Source organism: Myotis yumanensis, unplaced genomic scaffold (assembly GCF_028538775.1).
Source record: "Myotis yumanensis isolate MYYU_CA2020_CCGP unplaced genomic scaffold, mMyoYum1.0.hap1 SCAF_9, whole genome shotgun sequence".
Lineage (NCBI taxonomy): Eukaryota > Metazoa > Chordata > Mammalia > Chiroptera > Vespertilionidae > Myotis > Myotis yumanensis.
In genome coordinates, this window is record NW_027223760.1 from 22465226 (window position 1) to 22490391 (window position 25166).

Below are 25166 nucleotides of genomic sequence, written 5' to 3' on the forward strand. Positions count from 1 at the left end.
TTTACTGCTTCTGACTCAACATGGCTGGGGTTTTTGTGGGGCATGGGCCCAGGCTCCCAGTGCCAGCGCAGGGCACTCTCGCTGAAGCTCTGGCCAGGGTGGGAGCTGCTCTCCAAGGAGAGCCTTCTGGTCTGATGAGTCCCGGTCGCTGTCATCCTGGGTCAGGTGTCCCCCGGGACTCCTGGCTGGGGCTGAGCAGATCTCGGGGTGGCTGGTCCCCAGTGAGTAGGACTGGGGGGCAGGCCTCGGGTGGGATACAGTGGGCTTCATGCTCCACCAGGCCTGCAGGGCACTGGCAGCCAGGAATACAGGGCCTCACACAGTCGGCAGACAGCTCCCCCAGGGGGACGTGCTGGTTGAAGCAGGTGCGGGGACAGGGCGGGCCACACTCATCGAATACGAAGCCACGGTCCAGCGGGCAGCCCACCACTGCAGGCAGAGTGGAAGGCGGGGCTCCAGTCACCTGCTCACCCCTTGCAGCCTTCCCTGTGCCTCCCGCACCCAGATCTGGCCCTCTGTGCCACCCCCTTCCCCATGCCACACCGGGCACTGCTGGCTCACCACAGAGCGACGGGCCCCGCCAGGTCGGTGTCGCCCCTGCCTGGCGACAGTGGCTGGCATAGGCTTCCAGGGCATCGCAGAGGCAGGTGTCAGCCGAGGAGCCAGGGCCACAGGCACACAGGTCATACACACAGGCGGCAAAGAAGGGCTCCGGCGGCACCACAGCGTGGCAGCGACTGAACGGGGAGGACTTCAGCACCCCGCACCGGGCGTTGGCCTCACGCCGGGCACGGTAGCCTGCTGCTCGGCAAGGATGCACCTCCCGGCCCTTGGAACAGGGCCGACCAGATCCCGGCCCCTCGGGGACCTGGGTGGGGAAAGTGGCCCTGGCGTGACCGCATCCTTGGGCAGCTGGCCTTTGTCTGCCGTTCTTCAAAGCATTTCCCACCCAATATTTTGTTTTAGCTTCAAAAACCCCCTTACAAGAATAGCAAAGAATGGGCGGGGGGGACAAACCAAGGCCCAGAGCAGGCAAGTAACTTGTTCAAAGTCACACAGCCTGTGAGTAGCAATGCAGGGCTTGGGGAGTCAGATGATGAGGCCTCTTTCAACAGGCCTTCCTGCCTCCTCCAGCTCCATGCCAGGCAAGAAGCTCCCAAGCCAGCCTGAAAGTCCCAAAGCCCATCTGTGTCCACCCTGCTCCCCATGTCCACACCAAAGGGCTGCTCTGAGACTCATGCTCAACTGTGCGGCCGTCTCCAGCCCGATCCCCGACCCCCCAGGCCCCGGGCTCCTGTACCACTCACCTGCCAGCTATTCCCAAAGGCAGCCTCAGTGGGTAGGAACAGCCCCTGAGGGCCCTGCAGATCATCCTGGGCAAAGCCATTGAAGTTCCCACAGAGCCCACAAATCTGGCCCCGGTAGGAGCCAGGCACTCTCACCTCCACCTGGGACTGCCCATCCCACAGCACCTGTGTGGAGAGGCTGGGACTGGAGAGAGGGGAAACACAAGCCCAAGATCCGCCCTGGCCGCACACACAGTGTCAGCCCGCCCCCTGCTGTCGGAGGGAGGCTCTCCATGGGGGAGACGGCCCGGGCCCAGGCCCCGGGGGCACAGGCTGTGGGACTATGACATCCAGCACAGCTCCCAGGAAGGCACCGGGGGTCAGCATCCCTGAACTGGGCCCCCAGGTGAAATGCACCCACTTCCAGAGATACACTATCTCCTGGGTGCTCAGGCCTCACAGCGGACAGGACGTAGTTAGAGTTTGTATCCCAAGTGTAGCCAAGTCCTATTCTAGGAATTTACAAAGTGTGCTTCTTGCTGGATGCGGGGGAGTGCATCACTCTTTGGCATGGGAGCTGGAGGGACTCCTGAAACCACCTTAGGCCCTAGGAGACCTCAGTTGACCCTCCCGCGAATCCTTCCCCGATTTTACCCACGAGGAAACCGGCCCACAGAGGACTGGTCCAGGCCCAGGGCCCAGTGTGTTGATGGCTGAGCCAAGATTAGAAACCAGGCTCAGAACTTCCATTGCACCGGAGGTCTCCGGACTCTCCCATCTCCGTGTGGCCGGGAAGTAGTTGGTAACCCCCACGCCCTCCACAGAACAGCAGCCTGAGCAGCCCCAGGCCCCTCCTCCCCCCCCCCAGCCCCCCCAGCCCCGCCCCCTCCCCCCCTCCCCCCCCCCCCCCCCCCCCCGCATGGCCAGGCCGCACCTGGAGCCCCGGCTGGGTGTGCAGGATCACGGTGCCTCCCCGCAGCTCCGCGTACAGCAGCGGCTCCTGCAGGAAGGGCAGGGCCACAGGGCGCCCGTCCACCTAGAGGAGAGGGAGGGCGGGAGGAGGGGCGACGTGGGGACGGAGGCCTGGACGGCGGCGGGACTGCCCTTCCCGGCCCTCTGCTCGCCTCACCGTGACCGCCCCGCCCTGCAGCAGCCGCACGGCCAGGTCTCCCAGCAGCACCGCCACCTCCTGGGTCCAGGCCACGCCGCTCCGGCCCCGGTCAGTGTTGGTCACGTGCACACTGCGGAGCGAGAGGCCGGGCGCGGTGGTCAGCAGGAGAGGGTGCGGGGCAGGGAGCAGGCCGGGGGCGCTGCGCACCTGAAGTCCCCTCCACGGCAGTGCCGGGCCAGCACGTAGCTGCAGCTGCCCTGGAAGTGCAGCAGGCGGCCGTCGAAGGTGCGGTAATGGGGGTCTCCGAAGGCCATGCAGGAAGCCGGCCGCGGCAGGCAGCGGGGGCAGCAGCTGCCGGGATTCAGGGCGGGAGCCTCGTCCTGGCCTCCGCCCCGGACAGCGTCAGACACGCGGTCCCGGCGGAGCCCCACGCGGAGCCTCCGAGGATCGGAGCGCTCGGGCTCCCAGACGCACTGCGAGCGGGCTCAGGGCGCCGCCTCGCGGTCGCTCCGGGAACTGCAGGACCGTGCGCCGCGCCCCTCGCACCCAGCTGCGGGGCCGGGGCCCCAGCCAGGTTCCTCCTTCCCTGCCCGTTGCACCTGGTGGCGGTGCCACGTGCACACTCACCCCACCGCCCTAGACGGGCACTCACAGGGCCACAGGAGAGCGGCGGGCAGCGCTGACTCTGGCAGCGCACGGCGCCGGCCACGCAGGAGCAGCTGGTGCAGGGGTCCACGGCCCAGCCTTCCCCGGAGGCCACCTCTCGGCCCTGGTGCTCACATGACTGGGCAGGAGCTGAGGGGACTTGGGGGGAGGGGAAGGGCAAAGGTCAGCTGCCCCTGCCTCACCCTGGGTCTCAGTGCTGCTCCCTCCATCACCCGGCCCGCACCTTGGCATCGTTCACAGCACCTGCCAGTGTCTCGAACCTTCACCCAGCCATGGGGGCAGGAGAGGGCCTGGCACTCCTCAAGGCGGCACTCCACGCGGCCCCGCTGAGGACAGAGGCCACTGCTCTAGGGACTTCCGGTAGGACCTGGGGTCCCTGGTCACACTTCTGGGGGCTCAGTTCTGAGGCAGCAGCCCCTTCTCCCTGGAGCTGCTCCAGAAGAACCACCACTTCCTGTTCAGGTGGGGCCTGAAGTCCAGCCCTCAGCTCCGTGCCCAGCACAGGGATGCCTCTGCCCCCTCTCACCCAGGGGGGCGCCCTTTCCTAATTACCTCAAAGACCCCCCATATGCGTTGGCCCAGCGTCCTGAGGCTCCCCTCTTCTATAAGGCCCTCCACCCCCACTCCTCACCCCCAGCTCACATGGCAGGTACAAGTAATGCAGGCGTTGCTGGGGTCCCGCCAGCTCTCTCCATCGGCCACTCTCCGGCCCTCGGCCTCCACCACACATTCTGATGGGAAATGAGCCTGGGGGAGCGCTGTCCTTCCAGCTGCATCCCTCCTGCCTGGAGCGCACCCTGCAGGCCCACAGCAGGGGTGCCCCCACCCACTTAGCACCCTGATGGTATTGATTTCTTCAACCACATGCAGGGGGCCTACTAGAGGACAGACCCTGCACCGGGGATGTGGAGAGGGTTCTGGAAGCCGAAAGAGCCGTAGGCTGGAGCCCTCCTCGGGCCTGGCTGCCAGCTGGGCAGTGCAATACCCTACCAGGGGCCTGTGGTACTGAGCCCACTGACAGGCCTCAGGCCAGGCCTTGAGAATCCAGGCTTCATTCTCTGCCTCCCTCTGCCTCAGGGTCTCTCCTCCACCCCAATGACAAGCCATCCGTTTCGAAGCCAGCATTTACCCCGGCACACAGGGCAGCAGCCCCCAGGGGGGGTATGGCGCTCTGAGGGGGGACAGCTGAGCTCAGGACAGGCCCGGTGAACGCAGAGCCAGGTCAGGTCCTGTGAAAGGGCATGAGAACACGGTGGGTAGAGAATGTGGGAGGGCGCCGGCTCTTCACAGAATGTGACATTCAGGGCGGGTGGGCGAATGCCGGGTGAGTGGGAATCCCGGAGCTGCGGCCGGAGATTCGGCCCCAGCCCACAGAGGCGGTTCTTGGAGCTTGGGGAATCCCCAAGGCCGAGGGCTCACCTGGCACTGGCAGGTGTAGCAGGGGTCCAGCGGGACCAGCTCAGACCCCAGCAGGCCCTCTGTGCAGTTACTCAAGGCCTCTGTGTAGACAAGAATGCAATTGAGGCTAAAAGGGGGGCAAGGGATGTAAGCCCAGGTGATCGCACTCACCTACTCTATCCTCAGACCCATGTCCCGGGCCTTGACTCCAGGAAGGATAAATCCTTTCCCGCTGGTTCAGCAGAGAAAAGTTTGGACTTTTCAAGAGGAACTTTGCTAGGCTACTGGGGGGAGGGGGCTGGACACTGGCCACGTGTGGCTTCCTTAGCCTGAGGTCCCTCAGGACCACACACAGTGCTGCCTGCTCCCCGCCCGCTCCCTTCCTGTTGCCTGGCTGAAACGGCACAAGAAAGCACAGAGAGCCAGGTAACCCGGTTCCAATCCTCAGTGCCTGTGCCTTTTTAGGCAGATCAATCAACCTCTCAGAACCTCAGTTTCTTCATCTGTGAAAAGGGAATAATAATACCTACCTCACTGGGTAACTGTGAAAATTAAACGAGATACTGCTTATTAAAATCACCAAGCAGCGCATGGCATGCAGGGGTGCTTAATAAGTGTTAGTCTTTTTCTCTTTTCCTGAAGCACAAGTGCTGATAAGAATGGCTCTCCCCATCTCTGTAGCTGGGCCACTCACTGCTCCTCTTGACCTGACATCATTGCCCTCAAAAGCCAGCAGCTGGCACAACTGCCACCCCACAGCACCACCTGCTGGGCAAAATGAGTCAAGGGGTCCCTGCCAGTTTTCCCGGTTCCCCTTGGGGTGGTGCAAGCCTCACCCGCCAGGGCAGGGCTTCTAGAACAGTCCTCTGGACACAGGAAAGGTCTGGGGCTGGGACTGTGGCAGAGAGCTGGCTGGCACTTCCAGTGTCAGTCAGCGGGTGGCAGCCCTGCCCTCTCTTAGCTCCCCTCTATCAGTGACTCACGGGCACAGGTGGGACAGCAGTGCTGAGGCCCCGGGGGCAGGAGCTGGCTGGCAGGGCAGCCCACCAGGCTGGGACACTGCCGTCGGTGACAGCGAAGGCTGGGAGGCCCCTCGGGCTGCAGCTGCAACAGGAATGAGTGAGCAAGGGCTGGGCCCCAGACCCCTCCGTGTGCCTGCAGCACCTCCTCAACAGCCCCCCAGACTGGCTCCTCACCCCTAATCCCCAGCGATGATTTCCCTTTCCCTTTCCAGTCATTGGGCCTGAACCATCTGTGACCTTTGACCCTCCTGCACTCTCATGCCACCCTTTTCCCAACCCCACTGCCTAATCTCTGGACCTATGATGTCACTGCCTGCTCCCCATTGATGGAGATTCTCAGTGGCCCCAACCACTTCCCAGGTGTCTCCTCGCCCATCCTATTCACACCCACTCTACACTCCTGCCAGGAGGGCCTGCCCACTGCCTCCCCACACTCAGCACCGGTGCCACTGCTAACCCCAGACTTCTGGGCCCTGCTGGCTCTTCGCCCCAAGCCCTGCCTCACCTCCTGGCCACTGGGACACTCTCCTGTTTCTGACCCTCCTAGTGCCTGCTGCCCGCAGTGTCCAGGCTGCCCCCATGGTGCCCCACCCCTCAGCATGGCCCTCACCCACCTCGCAGATGCACACTTCACAAGGGTCTGCCCCAGGCTGGAAGCTGTCCCCTGGCTCATACTTCCGGCCCTCATGCTCACAGTCTTGGGGGTGGGGTAAGAGCAGAATAGGACCAGGGGGCCTTCAGGCTGGCAGCAATGCCAAGGGTGGGGTTCTCTGTCCCCCAGAGACCCCAACCCCCAGGATTTGGGTGTGTACAAAAAAGGGACCCACTTCTGGAAAGGCTTGTTTCTGCCGCCCCACCCAGTGCCAAGGCAGGGAGATGCTGACCAGGCACTACCTCCCTGCCACCCACCCCACCCCAGGCTCCCAGTACCGGAGCATCGAGGGCAGCAGTCACTGGGCCCCTGGCGGGGATGGGCACAGGAGCTGACGCACTGGACTCGGGCGCAGGTGACAATACCCTCGCGACACATGCAGGAGGAGCAGGGGCTGTCCGGAGGCTCCCAGGTACTGCCTTCAGGGTGCTCCTCCCCGTGGGCCAGGCAGCCTGTCCCAGGTGGGCAGGGGTGACTCTGAGTCTGGGTTCTGTCTGCCCCCGATGGCCCGCCCTGGGTCGTCAGCAGGGCCTGGGGTCTGGCCTGGGAGGGGATCTGCAGGGGTGAGGTGGGAGGTGGCCTGGCAGAACTGCTGTCTGTGGTAGAGGGAAGACACGGCTGGGCTCAGAACTCCTGGACTGTAATCCCTGGCACGCCTGCTTGCTAAACCAAAGGCCAGGCAGCAGGCACTGCCTGTGGTAGCCCAGCATCAGCACCAGAACCTGGCATGCAGCAGGCATCTAATACATGCATGCAGAATGAATGAAAGGTAACTCAATCTCTCCAAGCCTCAGACTCCATAGCTGTTCATTAGAATTTCCTCTGTGCTGCCCCCTCACAGTGAGATGCTGTTATGGTTCTGGAATCTAAGCCATGTTGGGCAGAAGGCAGGTCAGAAAGGCTCCTATTCAGGCAGCCTAGAAGCAAAGGTTGTCTCTGCCACCTGCCAGTTATATTACCTCTCTGCACCTCAGTTCTCCCATCTGTGAAATAGGAATAATAATAATAGTGCCTCCCTGATAAGATCTTTGTGTGGATTGAAGTGCTTAGCTCCTGGTATATGCTCCGTAAATGTGATCATGATGATGAATGGGGTGTGGTTAGGCAGGGGGCAGCTTTGAGGGGGCTCTGCTAAGCCTCTGGAGGGGGAGATGGTCTGAGCAGGCCAGGGGCAGGGCCAGGTAAGAAGAGCTGAAGGAGGACAGGGGTGAAGTCTCAAGGACGGAGGTGTGGGAGGGCAGATGGGTGGGCAGGGAGGTGGGAAGACAGGAGGGGAGTTTGAGGGAAAGGAGGTGGGGCAGATGGAGGCGCATTGGGCCCAGGGGCAGAAGCAAGGGGCAGCCCCACCGGCCGGGCACACCTCTGCAGCGAGGGCAGCAGCTCCCCTGCTCGGTGACCTGGAGTGGGCAGGACAGGGGTGGGCACCGCCGCTGCACACAGCTGACGTGGCCGGCCTGCAGAAGATGCTGGGTCAGTGACTTGCTCCCTAGGCTGGGTGCCCTAGAGGCAGGGTGCCCAGCCAGCGCCCCAGCCTCCTCTGCCACCTCCCGGCCATACCTGACAGCGACACCGCTCACAGCTGCCTGTGGGCCCCTTAAACTCCTCCCCATCCTGGTGCTCCCGGCCCTGAGAGAAGCATCCTGTGGGCGACATGCTTTCTGGGTGGGATGCTGTGCCACCTTGCCCTGTCCAACCTCAGGCCTGGCGAAAGGCGAGGAGGAGGGGCAGGGAGGGGCCCCGGGGGCCTGGGTGTGGGGAAGGCAGCTCACTGTGGCACACAGGGCAGGAGCAGGGGCCTGGGGAGGGGTGAGGGCAGAGAGCAGGTGGACATGGCTTCTTCTGGCAGCGCATGGAACCTTCCTGGGGAGAGAGGTCACACTGCCACTTCCTGATCCCCATGTCATCACACCCTCAACCTAGGCTTCACTCTGCCCCAAGATGGGGCACCCCCATCGAACCTGCCAGGCCCAAACCCCCCTGACTTGTCCAGGAGGCCTGAGTCCAGTCCTGTCCCACTTGTCACAGGCAGAGGTGCACTGTGAGATTGGAGGGGGGGAGACAACCCGGCCAGAAAGGAGGGTCAGAGATGAAAGTTCCCAGGTTCCCCAAGGCCACCTCACCTGGCAGGTGCACAGGGAGCAGGTGGGGTCCAGTGGGTCAGGGAGGGTCTCTCCTAGGGCAGCAGTGACTCCATGATAGAGGCATCCTGGCAGAGCAGGGAAGGCAGTGGGAGAGCTGCTGTCAACAGAACCGTCTCCTGCCTCACACTCACACTCACACTCACACGCTCTTACACATATACACTCACATATACTCACAATACTATACACTCACACTCATACTTTCACACACACGTACTCTCTCACATATACACTCACACACACTCACACATACTCTCACACATATACATACAGTTACACATGTATTCACACACGCTCACACTCATGTACTCTCACACTCACATATACTCACAATACTATACACTCACACTCATACTTTCACATACACATACTCTCACATATACACTCACACACACTCACGCACATACTCTCATACATATACATTCACACAGTACCCTTACACACACACTCACACTCATATACTCTCACACACATACACGCTTACACACATACACATACACTCACACTCATACTTTCACACACACATACTCTCTCACATGCACTCATGCACATACACACTCTCACACACACATACACACACGCACACACAGCCGGCCTGGGACCTCTCAAAGCTTAGGGGTCTGAGAAGGAGAGGGGGTGGCTGGGAAGGTGGGTGAGGAGAGGCTTCACCGGGCTGTAAGTGGTGAGCTTTGCACGCAGGGAGGCCGTGGAGCATGGAGGTGGGCTCACAGAGGAAGGTGAGCGACGGGCGGGGCTCCCAAGGCACCCAGGGCAGTGGGAATCGTTTTGAGTCTCGTGATGTGCTGTTTTAGGAAGGCAGCAGGACAACTTAAGAGCAGAAAGGTCTGGAAGCACAGGAACCGGTTATTTGGTGAGCCCAACACCAGTGAGAGGGGACAGCAGGGACAGAGGACACAGACAGTGTGAGGCGCGTGATGGAAACGCAGGGTGTGGGTCTGGGGGCGGCTGTCTCATGACTCTGGGCTGCTGGAAGTCCAGAAGGGGCGGGGTGGTGGGAGGGCAGGCGTTGTCCTACCCTGGCAGGTGGGGCAGCAGTGCCCAGATGGGATGAGCGGGTGGCTGCAGCCCAGAGGCTCACAGGGTCTGCGGCCGCAGGTCACAAAGCCTTCCAGGCAGGTACACAGGTTGCAGGGTGCTCGGGGCTCTGGGAACTCCTGGCCACTCAGGTAGGACTCCCCAAAATACTCACAGCCTTGAAGAGAGGACAGGGAGAGGCAGGGTGGGGTCAGGAAGGGGTGAGAGGACAGCAGTCACCAGCTATGAGCTTGCCCCTGGCCTGAGTCCAAGGCCTCAGAGACGTGGCCACGGTGGGGAGGGAGGCCTCCCTCCAGGCTGACGCACACAGAAGTGGAGAGTTGGGGGGAGAGTCGGACTGGCCAAAGGGCAAACTTTCTCCCGTTCTGCCGGCAGAAAACTCGCCCTGTCCCTCCGATCTATAGGGAAAACCCACACGGAATCTGTCCCTAGGGTTGAATACCCAGCAGGCCACTGCCCGGCCAGAAGGCACCATTTTTTCCAACCTGACCTTAGAGCTGGGAGGTGCTTGAGATGACTTAGGTGGCCTGGACCCAAGGCATCCCCTTTCCAACGCTCTTTCAAGCCCTCTGATCAATCAAGGAGGGGCCGGGGCCCAGGGTGGGGCAGCTTGCCCTGAGCGGCTGACACTTTCTGACCTTTTTGAAAAAGAAGGCACTTTGGGTGATAATGACCTGTCAGTGTGAGCTCATCAACTGTAACCAATGTACCACCCTGGTGGGGGGCCCTGATAATGAGGGGGGCTCTGCCTGGGGGGCGGGGGGCGGGGATATATGGGAAGAATCTGCACCTTCCTCTTAATTTTGCTGTGAACCTAAAACTTTTCCTTAAAAGAAAAAGTCAGTAAAAATAAGAAAAAGGGGGTGAGTCTCAGGCTCAAAGCCTTAGAAGGCAAAAGTATCTGACTTGAATTTAATATTTGATTTTTATTGTATTCACTTTAATGGTAATATTCTACTCCTTGAAAATCTAGTTTTCCATTTACAGTATGATATAAAGGTTCCTTTCTAAATAAATTTCAATTTGAAGAAATACACTAAATAGTAGAGGGTATTAGAAACAATTGCTAAGATAATAAACAGGAGTGACCAAAGACTGGGGAACTGGTCTTGTTCAACTCTCTTTTTTTACAGGAGTTAAAATTAGGCCCAGAGTCACACTTAAAAATGGTTAAGATGGTAAATTTTATGTTATGTGTTTTTTTTTAAACATTGACAGAAATTAGGCTCAGAGAGGTTATGTAACTTGCCCAAGGTCACACAGCCAAACAGCATCAGAGGCAGGAGCAAACCCAGGCTTTAGTCCAGGGCTTTCTCTTTCTTAGTGTAATAAGAATCGGGCCCTCTCGAGGCCAGTGAGGATGACTCTGACCCAGCCCTCCCGCCTCGCCCACCCCTGTCCCTGCCCCTCACCATCACAGGCAGGGCAGCAGTCACCCCTGGCAGGGAAAGGGCACTGGGCAGGGGCACAGGCCCTGGGCTCGCAGCTGACGCTGCCCTCCAGGCAGAGGCAGTCGTGGCACCGCATTGTGGGCGACGGGAAGCGCTTCCCGCTGGCCAGCTCCTTCCCCTCATACAGGCAGCCTAGGGGGCAGGGACAGGGCAGGGCTGGGGGGCTGTGGTGGCTGTCTACCAGGCCCACCACCTCCCGGGCACTGCCCCCCCAAATTCTGAGAGGGGAGGGCCAGGCAGGAGGAGGGGAAGGCGGGGTGGCGCCCAGGCTGGAGCTGGAGAAAGGCGGGCGAGGAGTCGGAGGTGACCACGCGGGGGAGACTCCACCCCGAGGTGGAGGCAGCGGGTGGCGGGGCGCGGCGGGCCAGGGCGTTACCGTCACAGGAGGGGCAGCAGGGCCCCTGGCGTGGGTGGGCGCAGGGCGCGGGCGGGCAGGGCAGGCGCTGGCAGGACACGGAGCCGTCCAGGCAGAGGCAGCGGTGGCAGGGGTCCCCCGGCAGGAAGAAGTGCTCCTGGTGGCGCACGGGCTCCAAGCCCCCAGGCCTCGGGCAGCTGGAGGGGGAGGCTGAGGCCAGACGGCGTGCATCATGGGGCGCCCGGGGAGAGGCTGCAGAGCCCCCACCCCGGGGGGAGGCGCGGCCCGGGGTGCAGCTCTCACCTGGGCACTGCGGGCAGCACTCTCGGGGCAGCAGGACCGGCTCCGCACAGGGCAGCGGAGGGCAGCGGCGGGCCAGGCACTGCACGTTGCCGCTCTGCGTGGACAGAGGGACCCCGGCGCAGGGTGAGTGCTGGAGGCAGAGGTGACCTCCACCCTTCCCAGCCCACCGCGTGGACTGCGCCTGGCCTCCCCCAGCCCCACCCCTGCTCCCCTGACTCCTCCCACCCCGGGGGCGGACTCACCAGACAGTGACACAGGCGGCAGGGGTCGGAGGGGTGGGGGAAGTCTGCTCCGTGGGGGTACTCTTTCCCGCCGAAGGCACAGCCTGGGGGAGGAGGCAGCTGTAGGCCTGGGAGAGGCCCTCCTTGCCCCGGGTCATGCCCTCCCAGCCCTAAATGCCCACAGGAGGGGCCAGCCATCCCAGGAGACCCCCTTCCTGTCCGCCTCACCATGGCAGTTGTTGCGGCAGCAGGGACCAGGCAGCGGGTGGGCACAGGGGGGCTTGGGGCAGGCCCGAGGCTGGCAGCGGGCGTGGCCCTCCTGACACCAGCACTCCTGGCAGGGGTCTCGGGGGTGGGAGAAGCTCTCGCCGTGGGCAAACACTTGTTCCTCCAGGACACAGTCTGGGCAGGGGGTGGGGAGGAATGGGGACGAAGACTGAAGGTGCCAGGAGCAGGCAGACAGCTCCTCTCCCCGTGGAGCCCGGAGCTATGGTGGAAGCTGTCCCCACAGAGGGAGAGGAGGGGGCTGTGATGCAGGCATGGGTGTCTCTCTGAGCGCACACGTGTGTGTATGTGTGAGCGTGTGCACACACACGTGTGCACAGTCCTTGCACCTGCAGGCACATGTGTGTGCCTTGAGGGTGAAAAGCTGAAGGGCTCCATAGCACACTCTCCAGGGGCGGGGGTGGGGCACACTGCATTCCAGCACCCCGGCTCCCTCAGGGCACATCCAAACATGTGTGGCATGAACGTGGTGTGTTACATGGGCAGACAGACAAAGATATCCGAGTGGTGTGGTGCGGGAAGAGGAGACTTGGGTGGGGAAGAAGGGTGACAGGGGGACATGAAGGAGAAACAAGTCCCGCCCACCCACGCCCTGTGCCTTCCAAGCTTCGCCAGACTGAGCCGTGAGAAGGCCGTGGCTTTCTAAGGGGACCGCCGTGAGGGCCAGGCCTAGGTCCCCCGAGCCAGACAGGTCCCGTGAGCACGTACCTGGGCACCTGGGGCAGCACTGGCCTGGTCCACTCTGGGGCCTGGAGCATGTTGTGGGTGGACAGTCAGCCAAGGAGCACCTCACGGTCCCGTCCTGGGAGTGGGGGAGAGGGCAGTAGGGGTCAGCCCTGGGAGGGGCTCAGAGGGCAGCAGCCAGCCTGGGGGGTACCTCGCATCGGCAGGCGTGGCAAGGGCTGTCTGTGTCCGTGAAGTTCTGCCCGTTGGCATACACTTGGCCGTGGTAGGTGCAGCTCTCACAGCTGGGGCAGCAGGCGCCTGGGCGGGCAGATCGGTCAGAGCCCAGCTGATCAGGGCGGGTGGGGCACAGCCGGGGGTGGAAGGCAGACCAGGGCGGGGCACTCACCAGGTGTCTGGGTGGGGTGCTGGCAGGGGGCTGGGGAGCAGAGCACAGCCCCGCACACGGGCACCCCGTCTTGGCAGGAGCAGGCTGTGCAGGGCTGACCATCAGGCTCCCACTGGACGCCCTCAGCAAACTCCTCTCCACCAAACACACAGGCTACAGCAAGGGGGCCGTCACCATGGCAACCTAGACACCTCCACCCACCCTCCCCTTCCCAGGACCCCAGCTTTACCACCCGCACAGCAGCCTCTGAACATACGCTGGGAGGGTTGGTGGCCTTAGCAAGGCCCCCCTTACTTGAAGGAACACCCCTCCACCTCCAGCCACTGGAAGCAGCGCCCCTTTGCAGCTGTTTCTCCCCTCCCCTCCTCCCCCACACACCTGAGCACAGCTGGGGACCAGAGTCTGGCAGGGTGCAGGGGGCGACAGGGCACTCCTGCTCCTCACAAGAGACCTCGCCGGCCTAGGAGGGAGGGACACTGGGTGAGAGGCCCCCAGGAAGGTCGATCTGGGGCGTGAGACCGGGGCTGCCTACCTGGCAGGAGCAGCGCAGGCAGCGGCCACCCTCTTGGAGTCGGAAGGTCTCCTGGCTCTGATAGTGGTGTCCCTGGTACTCACAGCCTGGACAGGAGGGTGGGGGACAGGACTGGAGGATGGCAGGGACACCTCACTCCCCCTGACATCTACCTCCCACCCTGATGAGGACAGCCACCTTCAGGGGTCCCTGCCAGCCCCCCACCGCCAGGAGCCAGGGCCCCACCATAGTGCCCGTGTGCCATGAGAAGGGGGGAACTAGTCCCTCCTGGTGGGGACAGGAGCCTAGTTTCATAAAGGATTTCCTCTGGACTTTAACTCAGGGGGGCCTCCTGTAGGCCCAAGGCAGCAACGGCACCCACAGGCCAGGAACTCTCTGGCCAGGGCCTGCCCCTCACCCAGGGCCTGCAGCCTCCCACTCACCGGCACAGACGGGGCAGCACTGCCCGGGGAGCCTGCCTGGGTGTCTGCAGGGCGCAACGGGGCAGGGCAGAGGCTCGCACTGGACGCTCCCGTTCTGACAACAGGGCCTGGTCAGCATTGGAGAGGCAGGCCCTGGGGCCAGGCCCTCCCTGCGGGGCGGCCACACTCACAGCACAGCGGCAGTGCGAGCAGGGGTCCCCGGAGCCCACCGGCTCCCCGCTGCGGTACTCCCGCCCGTTTAGGAAACAGCCTGTTGGGGAGAGGGTGCCTTAGACCCTCCTCAGGGGTCCCCCACTGCCCCAAGTCCTGGGCCGTCAATCAGCTTTGGAGCCCCTCCAGGCTCCACCCACGGACTCACCATCGCACACGGGGCAGCAGGTGCCCGGGAGGGGCCGGGCAGGGTATGGGCACAGGCTGGAGCATTCTCGCTGGCGGCACTGGATTTGGCCCTCCTGGTAGGGGCAGGGGGTGAGGCAGAAACAGCATTTGCGTCCGCAGTGCCCAGCTATCCACTTATTAGATGTTATGAGTGGAATTGTGTCCCACAGACACAAATTCATCTGTTGAAGTCCTGCCCTCCATCGCCCTGCACCTCAGAATGTGACTTATTTGGAAATAGGGCTGTTGTAGAAGTAGAGTTAAGGTGAGGGTCATGCCAAAGTGGGGTGGCCTCTAATCCAATGCCTGGTGTCCTTGTAAAAAGGGGAAATTTGGATACAGACACAGACACACACACACACACAATATACACATACACGCATACACACACACACACACACACACACACACGGAAAACAGCACGTGCAGATGAAGGCAGAAGCCTAGGAACACCCCAGCTTGAACCACCGGAAGCCAGGAGAGAGGCCGGAGCAGATTCTCCCTCACAGCCCTCAGAAGGGACCAACCCTGACCGCACCTTGATCTCAAACTTCTGGCCTCCAGAACCACGAGACAACACGTTTCTGTTGGTTAAGCCGCTCCATTTGTGGTACTGTGTCATGGCAGCCCTAGGAAACTCATATAGATGTATAACCTATCTTGCTACGTAAGTCCTCTGTGACTCAGTTTATTCATTGGGGAAAGAAGACACACTCTGGCCGGTGCTCAATGGTTAGAGCATCGTCCCTCAGACTGAAGGGCCCCGGGTTCAACTCCTGGTCAAGGGCATGGACCTTGGATGCAGATTGATACCCAGGGCACGTGTGGGAGGCGACCTATCAATGTCTCTCTCTCACATTGATGTTTCTCTCTCTCTCCTCCACTTCCCTCCACTCTTTCTAAAAAAAATAATCAATTGAAAAAAATATCCTTGGGTGAGAATATAAATAAAAAAAGAGAGACAATAATGTTCCTCTCCTCATAGCCCCGTTATGGGCGTGAGGTGAGGTGTCTGGTGTGGCATCAACCTCTGGAAGCTGGCAGCTACCCAACAGCAGCCGCTGCTACTCCCCCTGGCCTTTGCCACCTAGACCAGCCCTGGAGCTCATGCCCACACCTGGACGCACTGCCTCTAGCACCATTAGTGTCTGGGCAGCCAGGGACTCTTCTCACAGGTGTGTGAGGGGCCAGTGTGAACAGGGAGGGGGAGCACATGGTTGTAGAGGGCCCATGGCCTTCACAACGGGCTCCTGAGTCCTTGGCAGGCTGTGCTCTGTGGCTGGCTTCAGGCCCATGAAACAGCCTTCCTCCGCATGCCCCTGCCTGAACCATAGGTCTCCATCCCCACCTTCCTCCCCCAGGTTCTGCCCGGATGTCTCTACACCTGGTGTCTCCTCCACTTGGAAGTCCAAGATCAAGGTACCAGCAGTTGGGAGAACCTGCTTTCTGGCTCATAGACGGCTGTTTTCTTGTCCTCACATGCAGTGGGGTGGGGGGGTGGTGGTGGTGGTTGCTGAAGCCCTAAGGGCATGATCCCATTCCCTCAGCACCTAAGCACCTCCCAGAGGCCCCACCTCCTAATACCATCACCTTGGAGGTTAGGATTTCAGCACATAAAGGGGGGGGGGGTCTCAAACATTCAGCCCATAAGCCCTGGAGCGTCTGTCCCCATTTCTTCCCCCCCCCCCCCCCCCCCCCCGCTTAAATCCTACTCACCCTCTAAGACCCAGGTAAACACCACCCCTCCATGAAGACTTTCTAGAGCTGTGCTGCCCCACAGAAATACAACACAAGTCACGTATGTCACTTTAAACTCTCTAGTAGTCACATCCCAAAAAACAGAAACAGGTGAAACTAAATGTTAATGTTCCACTCAACCCAATACATCCAAGATGTTATTTCAGCGTGTGATCGGCACAGCGTATAATGAGATAGCGTCCACTCCTTTCTCTCGCACTCCATCTTTAAACTGGTGTGTATTTTGTTCTGAAAACCCGTCTCAGATCGGATGGCCACATCTCAAGGGCTCAGTGGCCACATGCCATTGTGGCAACTGATCAGACCTCGAAGTTCTAGACACCTCAAACCCGTCTGCGTCTCGCCCTCCTTGGCCTGTACCACCGGCCACATCCTGCCCCGCCTCACTGCTCTCGCTGCAAGCTCCTTGACTTCAGTTCACCAACCCATGCTGCACTCCTGCGCTGCTCAGAGCTGGGCATGCAGACGGGCACAACCCCGCCCCAGATCAGGCCCTCTCCACCCCTGACCCCTCACAGGGCCTTTGGGATGTGCTCAGTGGAATGAAGGCCTGAATGTGGTGGGGGGTGGGGGGGAAGCCCAGGAGCAGGTCCGGGCTCACCAGGCATTGGCAGAGCCGGCAGGGGTCCCCAGGTGCAGTCCATTCTTGGCCGTGCTCCCGGCGAGAGCCACCTTCTGTGCAGCCTGGGGCTGGGGGGAGAGGTGCAGAGAAGAGGCCCGATGGGAGCCAGCCTGGACCCCAGTTTCAGTCTGCCACCCCTCTCCTCTGAGCCCAGGCTAGACCAGGTCATGCCTCTGCCTAGACCTCTCTTGGCTGCCAGCGTCCCAAGCTGGGCAAGGCCACGCTCCTAGCCCGCCTTCCACGCTTTCCAGCACCCGGCGTGCCACGCCCACCTCCCCCCGCCTCCCCGTGTGAGATTTGTCGGCTTGCACCTTCCCACCTACCATCCACCAAACTCCCTCTTGAGTGTCGGTCCCCAGCCTCTGCTCTAGCGGCCCCCTCTTCCTGGGATGGCCTCAGCTTACTCCACCCTCCACCTGGCCAACTGCTCTTTATCCTCAAGGTTCACTCAGGATGCTTGCCTCCTGTGCCCACCTGGTGTGGGCTATGTCTCCTCCCCCTGAGGTTCCGTGGAACCTGGTGCCTGCTCCCACTCCTGCTTTGGGGACAGTCTCGGTGAGTGACTCAGTGTCACCCTCAAGTGGTCTGCCCAGGGCCCACCGCGTCTTAGGTGCACACAGTAGGTACTAGTCAGCATTATGAAGGTAGCATATCATTACCCACACCTCACAGACGGGGAACTGCACAGAGCAGCTCACTTAGAGGCACCACCACAGCGGCACGGACAGAATCTGAGCTCAGGACCCGCCCCAGAGCGGGCGTGGCCAGGCGTCACTCTCCCGCTGCCCGGACCCCCAGGTCTGAGCCAGCAGGGTGGGCTCTGAGTGAAGAAATGAAGGGACAGCCCTGCCTGGAGCCGCCTAGGGAAGAGCCAGGGCTCACCTGGGCAGGCTGGGCAGCAGTGGCCAGGCCTCAGAACTGGCTCAGGGCAGGGGCTGGCCGGGCACTTCATAGGCACACAGCGAACCAGGCTCCTCTGTAACGTACCAACAGCTGTAAAGCCTCTGGGTCTGGCTCCCAAAGAGAGCATGGCAGGCAGGTGTGGGCACCCTTGGGAGGTGGGCACAGGTCAGGCAGAGAGGGAAGGGCCCGGAACACAAGTGAGGCTGAGAGCAGGGTACCTCCCAGGAGCAGCAGGGCCTGGGCAGAGGGTGCAGGGACTCACCAGGCAGGAGCACTGGAGACAAGGGTTGGAGCTGGACGGGAAGCTGGCCCCCTCCTCATAAAGCTGCCCCTCGTACTCACAGCCTGGGGAGGGTGCCAGGATGACAGGCTGGTCAGGTGAGAGCGGGGTGGGCGGGCATCACCCCCGGGAAGGCATGACCCCGAAGGGGTGCCGGACCCTCGGGGCTGAGGGGGTGGAGGGAAGGCAGGGTGGGGAGGTCACCTGGCCGGCAGACGGGGCAGCACTCCCCGGGTGGGGTGTAACTCTCCAGGCAGCTGAGCTCTGGGCACGAGGGCCCCTGGCACCGCACGGTCCCTGCCTGCGGGGCAGACACTGAGCCCTCCCTCCCTCCCTCTCCACTGCAGGTTTCTGGGAGCTACTCCGCTGGCCTGCAGGCCTAGCAGGCTCCCGGCCTCGATGCCTGGGTGGCAGAAGCAGCCCTGGCAGGCCCCAGGTTGGGGTGGCACTGCCAGGCCTGGGGGTCACCAGCAGAGCAGCAGGGACCTGGGTGGTGGTGGTGGGTGGGGCCAGGGTCTGATCCCTTACCTGGCAGGTGCAGGTGACACAGGGCTCGGGTTGCCACGTCTCCCCAGCCCCGGGACCTTCAGGGCAGCCTACAAACCAAGGCCAGGCCCCCAGTAAGAGACCCCGAGGCTGTGGCCAGAGCACCCGGGAGGGCCCCACGACAAGGGAGCACCTTCGGGTGGTCGATGGCAGAGATCTTGGTATTTACTTCCACTTTCCATGAAATGGCAGTAAAGCATCTGATTCTAACACAATCAGTAGATTTCCATTGTTTACAGCTGATGGAAGTGTTAAGGAAGGGGCGCCTTTAAAAAATGTTTTTTTAAAATTTCTTTTTATTTTTAGAGAGAGAGAAGAAGGGAGGGAGAGAGAGAGAGAGAGAGAGAGAGAGAGAGAGAGAGAGAGAGAACATCGATTGGTTGCCTCCTGTATGCACCACAACTGGGAATCAGACCCAAAATCTGGGCACGTGCCCTGACCGGGAATTGAACCGGCGACCTTTTGGTGCATGGGACCCTCCTCAACCAACTGAGCCACACCAGCCAGGGCAGGGTGCCTTTTTAAAAAATATATATTTTTATTGATTTTAGAGAGGAAGGGAGAGGGAGAGAGAGAAACATCAAGGATGAGAATCATTGATTGGCTACCTCCTGCACGCCCCCTGCTGGGGATCGAGCCCACAGCCTGGGCACGTGCCCTTGACTGAAATCGAACCTGGGACCCTTCAGTCTGCAGGCTGATGCTCTATCCATTGAGCAACACTAGCCAGGGCAGATTGCCTTTAAAAAAAAAAAATCCACCCCTCACAGGGTGATCTGATCATGAATTCCTAACTGGGCTGATCGTGATGGGTAGTAATGCCCAGGCATATAACTTCTTAGTAAAAAACTTACATATTTTTTCTTTTTTTGGTGGTGGTGGTGTGGGGGGGGGATCTTTGCTTTTATTGTGCCACTAGGTTAACACACTTTTGAAATAAGCCAAAACCACCCTCAAGAGAGCACATAATCTTAACTATCTTGGAATCCAATTCCTGCCTTGGTTTCTCCAACCTTCCTTATCTCCCCTCCTTAATTTCAAATGCATTGAAGAAGCTGCAAATCTGTTCTGCGCCAGAACATTTGAGAGCTTGCTCCTCGGCTTGTGTCATCAGTTTGGCTCAAACACACTCTTATAAAAACTATTTATGTGTCTGGATGTTTCTTGTGTTGACAAGATAAACAACTCACACTTGTTTAGTGTATGTTCCACGTTGCATACAGACACTAATAAAGTATGGCTTGCTTATCTGAAATTCAAATCTAACAGGGCATCCTGTGTTTTTATTTGCTAAATCCGACAACCCAGTCTCCCTGATCACGAGCTGGCAACAAGCCCAGCAGCGTGGCTTCCGCTTCCTCCCAGCTCTCTTCATCTCGCCGGCACCACTGCCCTCCTACTCCACTATTTCCTCCTTTCCCACTCGTCCGTGGGATCCAACCCTTCACCAGCTCCTGCCCGTTCTTTAGAAATACCCCTCCTTCTGCCCCACAGCCATCCCTGACTCCGCTTTAGCAGTCCCCTAATTGGTCACTCTGCATCTAGCATAATGCCAGATGACTACTCCTAAAACAGCTCTTTGAACATGCCACACTCTGGCTCTTCAACTCTCCGTGGCTCCCTATTGCCCACAGAAGGAAGTTCAAACTGCATGGCTTACAGCAGTCTGTTCCCACTGGCCTTTCCAAACTGATTTCCTGCAACCTCCCCCCCGCCCCCCGCCCCACGATCTTGTGTCCAGAGGACCCTGCAGCACTGTCTCTTTTTGGTGACATCTCACTTTCGCTTGAAGATCTAGCTCAGACAACTCATTGGCACCTGATCTGGGTAGGAGTCCCCTGCCAATTACTGCCTTTCTACACCTCCTTTTAATCTGTTCATTGGATTTTATTTTATTTTTTTACTTTATTGATCTTAGAGAGAGAGAGAGAGAGAGAGAGAGAGAAACATTGATTTGTTGTTCCACTTATGTATGCATTCATTTGTTGATTCTTGTATGTGCTCTGACTGGGGATCAAACCCACAACCTTGGCATATGGGGACAACACTCTAACCCAGCGGTCGGCAGCCAGTGGTCCTCGGGCCACTGGTGGTCCGTGAGGTCCGAAAGGTTGGCGACCGCTGGACTGGGGGGAAGCTGGGGGCAGGTGGAGGGACCTAGGGGCCCAGAGCCGACCTGCAGGAGGGGCTGCCTGGAGCAGCGGCTGCCAACCGGTGGTCCGTGAGGTCCGAAAGGTTGGCGACTACTACTCTAACTAAATGAGCTACCAGCCAGGGCGTGTTCATTGGAGCTGGGATCTTCTCAGTAAGACCAGAAGCCCCCAGAGGGCAGGTGTAGCCCCAGGCCACAGTCGGGATATTGCTGACTGTGCTTCAGTTCTGGGCCCCTCTAGCCACTGCCAGAACGAGTGGGCAGGCCCCCTCCGGGCATGTAGCAGGTGGCAGGTGGCAGACCATGGCCCCGGGGCCCCAGAAGAAGGATGGGAAGTGCGGCCGGGGCTGGCAGGACGCTGACCTGGCTCACAGTGTGGGCAGCATGCTCCTGGTTCCGGACAGGGTCCCCTTGGGCATGGCTTCTGGGTACAGGCTATGGCTCCTTCCTGTGGGGAGGCAGACTGGTGGGGCATCGGCATCACAAGCCTGGAGGGTGGGGCCTCCAGAACCGAAACCTCCCCCAGGCTGGGGCCTGCCAGGGGAGCAAGAGGCTGAGTCTGCTCAAGGGTCATGGGCGACTCCTGGTCCAAGGGCAGAAAAGACATCCGACCCCCAACCCCATCACTTTCCTGATCCCAGAAATCATCTCTCCCAGGTGCCACCAAATTCCCAGAGTGGAGAGATCCTAGGAAGGGGACCAAGGCCTTCCTCAATGAAAGAGTGAGGAACAACAGGCCGGAAGGAGGTGGCTCTGGAGGCGGGTGAGGGCGAACAGGTGGGTAGATGACAGGGGCAGATGGACGAGCCGGGACAGTGAGAGTCCACAGGAGAGGGGCGATGCAGGAAGCCAGGCAACAGCATTCTCTTTGCCCTCCATGTGCATGGGGGTTCAGCCCCAGAAAGCAAAACTACTCAGAATCAGCTGAAGGCCACCAGCGGCCAGGCTTGGGGGTAGGGACAGGTGGATAGAGGGAGGCAGCCAGGTGAAGGGGACAGGTAAGGGACATTCAGGTGGGTCATGGAACTCACCAGGCAGCGGCAGGTGGTACAGGCATCGGGGGAGAAGGCCTCCCCATTGCCATAGGCCTGACCATTGTGGCTGCAGCCTGGGAAGGAGATAGTGCTGTCACTCAGGCCCCCAGAACCCCTCCCCCCCCCCACGGCGGTGCAGCAGGCAGGTGGGATGGCACTCACCGTGGCACTGGGGCAGGCCAGGCCTGGGGTCACAGCGCGCAGCCCCGCCCTGGCAGACGCAGGCTGTGCAGGCGTCAGGCTCCCAGCGAGCCCCCTCAGGCCAGGCCCGCCCCAGCGCCCAGCACTGGGGAGAAGCGGGGCGGCATTCGCAGGACTCCAGCTGCCTCACCCTCTCCTGCAGGTCCTTGTTCTGGAGCAAAGAGTTGGGGGGTTGGAGGTGCTGGCTCAGCTTCCTCCACAGATTTGTGGTTATGAAAACTGAGGCAGCATGAGAAGGAAATTTGACAGGTCCAGGGTAGATGTGGGTCCCTCTCTAGTCAGTCAGCATCCAGCTCAAACCGTCACAGTTCTCACGACCTGGGATCTGGATAGGACCCCAGGGGGGCATGGGGCCCCAGGCTTCTCCTTTGGACAGAGGAGAGCCCATCCTCCCACCCCAACAATTAAAGTCCTTTATTCATTCAAAATCTTTCCTGGGGCCTTATATACACTTATATAGGTGCTCTATAATGTTTGCAAATACATGAAAGAATATGAAAGTCTGGGATGACAAAACAGATACCCTGGAGGGTCTTCATGTTTATGAAAGAAATGATATTAAGAACTGTTCAGATAAGAATCTCTCCATGTACATTTAAGACAAAACTATTTAGGGTCCCTTAGCGCCATCTCTCCCCACGCCCAGCTCTTCTCTCCTTATCTCCCACTACACAGGCCTGCTCTACCCCACGCACACAGCACACAGCACACAGCACACAGCACACAGCACACAGGCCCTGCCTCCAACGTACCTGCTCTCTGAGCTGTGTCACCTCAGCCTCCAGCCTTTTCAGTGACTCCTGCACAGGGCGCCACTGCTCCTGGGAGGCCCCATCGGGGTCTGAGGAGCGGGCGGGGGCCTGCTGCTGGTAGTCATGGATGTCAGCAAGCCCCAGGGACTCCCTGGAGACAGCGCCACCTGGAGGCACAAGAATCCAGGGTGGGCCTCTGAGTGAGGGGCTAGCAAGGTCCTGGGTCCTGCTTCCCAATGGTGTGCCCCTCCCCTGTCCACCTGCCCACCCGTCATCCATGGAAGGAGACACGGTCTGTGAGGCTGGTAGAGTGAAGATATGGAAGGGGAGGAGCAGGGGAGGGAGCCCTGAGTGGACAAAGGTGACCCAGACCAGCTTTCCCAAGTGGCAGGAACCTTTCAGTCAGGTGCCAGCCCCAGGGATCCTAGGCCTCTGGGGGCTCAGGGAGTATCTCGACCAGAGCCTCCCTGCACGTCAGGGTCATTCAGGGATGGAGCCAGGGGCAGCCCGGAGCTGACATGCCATGCTGGGGGGCCCAGGAGCCGGCACAGGCTGAGGTGCAGGAGAGGGCGACTGACGTGTGAAAGGCGGCTGCCTGAAGGTGCTGGGCTCTGGTGTGAGCAAACCCTGCCAGCCGCCTGCTGTCAGAAAGGCGCTGTTCCTGGAGACTGTGTGTGTGTGTGTGTGTGTGTGTGTGTGTGTGTGTGTATTGGGGGCGGGGGGTGCTGCAACTCCGCTCTCTGTTCCCACCTTGAAGACCTGCCACTGTGTCCAGTCTGTGACCGAGGGGCCTGGGGACCCCACATGGGGCAGGGTGGGTTCCAGAGAGTGAGACTAGGCTGCATTCCCTCCACCCCAGCTTGACTCCCATCCCCCATGATCCTCCTCCAGACCGGCCTAAGCTGGAACGATTAGAGGGTCAGGGAGAGGCTGGGGGTCCCCTGCACCCCCTAGAGAAGATGGGGTAGTCCCGTGCCTGGAGTGACCCGCAGGGCCCCCACTAGCTTGCAAGGTGCCAGGTCGAATGAAGACAGCTGACCCTGGTTCTAGGTGACATGTTGAGGGAAAGGGTGGCCTCTGAGCTCAGACGTAGGCTTGGGGACAGCCACTTGCACCTCACGTGGACCCCTCTCCTGCTGGCAGAGACAGAAAAGCTGTGGCAGGGGGGCAAGCTAACTCCACAATCACCCCACAGACCTCCAGGTGGGGTGGGCAGGGCACAGAGGGGCTGGAGGAGTGGGGGAGGGAGGGTCTTTCCCGAAGAAGCAGCTCATTAGTGGCTAAAAGGGTTTCTCTCACCGACACTCGTGAGGCAGGGGTCCAATGTCACCCACTCTCCCCACCACCCCGCTGCCATCACCAAGGGCGTTGGAGATTCTAGTCCAAAACCTACGTTGTCCTCTTTCTTCCAAACCTGCATGGCCTGGGTTCCTGGCTTGGTTAATGCCACCCACACCTACTCGGAAATCTGGGGCTCAGCTCCCCGCTGCTGCACCTCCCCCACACCCCACGGGCTCTGGTCCCACCCAGGCGTCCCCAGCCCACTCCGCCTCTCCTCTGCTCTCCCTCTGTCTCTACCAAGAAGACTGAAGACAGAGCCCTCCCGCCTCCAGCTGCTCCCCGCCCCTGGCACAGCCTTTCTAACCCACACGCCTGGAGGTTCCCAGCAGCGGGTCCAAATGTGACCTTTCACAAGTGCCACCCACCTTTTCAGCCGCCCTGCTACCCCCCACATCCAGGTTCTAACAGCCCAACAGATGTGGGCACCCAAACCTCTGGTGCATGCTGCCGCCCCCTCCCGCGCAGGGCCACCTGGAATGGCGCTCTGCCTTCCTGGCCAGCCCGTGAAGGGCGGCCAAGACGGGGTCTCAGCATCTTATACCCTCCACCCCAGCTCGACTCCCATCCCCCATGATCCTCCTCCAGACCGGCCTAAGCAGGAACAATTAGAGGGTCCGGGAGAGGCTGGGGGTCCCCTGCAGCCCCCAGGGAAGATGGGGCAGTCCCGTGCCTGGGGTGACCCACAGAAAGGGCGCCTGAGGGCTGCACAAAGCCTAGCTGCTCCCCACGGAGCCGTCCTCAGTTCCCCTCTCTGATCCCTCTTTTCCCGCTTGTCCCGCTGGGGGAGAGCCAGACTCAGAGATTCAAAGTCAGCTCCCACAGCGGGCCTCTTTTTTCCTGGTTTCAAGACAAATAATTAACTTCAGACTCCCAGATTCCAGGGCAGCCTCCCCCCCGCCCCCCCTCCCGCTGCTGCCTGCAGGAATCCCTCCCGAGGCCATAGCGGGAAGCCCCCTCCCGCTCCTGGACCCCACATCCCAGCCTCCCAGCTGCCCCCCCCCAACCCACCCCCACCCCACGCTGGCTCCTCCTGCCCCAGGCAGGGCCGGGAGAGGCAGCTGCAGCCCCAGCTCCTTCCCTTTGACTGGGCTGAGCAAGGACGGGTCCTGCCTGGCCGACCCTAAGCCCTTGCCTCCCCGACTTACCTCTGCCCACCCCCTGGGCCTGCGCCAGGCTCAGGAGCTGGAGGAGGAGGAGCTGCCGAGCGGCCCCCAACCCCGCCATGC

At 60.6% G+C, this 25166-nt stretch overlaps 1 protein-coding gene across 1 annotated transcript; it reads right to left on the reverse strand.

Moving 5' to 3' along the window:
- KCP (kielin cysteine rich BMP regulator) lies at positions 1–25166 on the reverse strand. The gene is made up of 40 exons (XM_070425036.1): positions 25086–25166; positions 22600–22766; positions 21809–21998; positions 21644–21720; positions 20976–21060; positions 17897–17979; positions 17614–17707; positions 16711–16793; positions 14332–14425; positions 14144–14223; positions 13974–14067; positions 13552–13637; positions 13398–13479; positions 13020–13172; positions 12825–12931; positions 12656–12749; positions 11891–12064; positions 11684–11766; positions 11436–11535; positions 11160–11348; positions 10745–10915; positions 9313–9489; positions 8256–8341; positions 7905–7995; positions 7693–7775; positions 7496–7589; positions 6414–6587; positions 6098–6180; positions 5445–5565; positions 4483–4562; positions 4193–4292; positions 3706–3794; positions 3287–3389; positions 3050–3192; positions 2605–2777; positions 2416–2527; positions 2221–2322; positions 1308–1472; positions 562–868; positions 1–429 (listed from the first exon to the last, which is right to left on the reverse strand). Exons 1-40 carry the CDS (start codon positions 25162–25164, stop codon positions 152–154), a joined length of 4926 nt encoding a protein of 1641 aa, XP_070281137.1. The 5' UTR covers positions 25165–25166; the 3' UTR covers positions 1–151.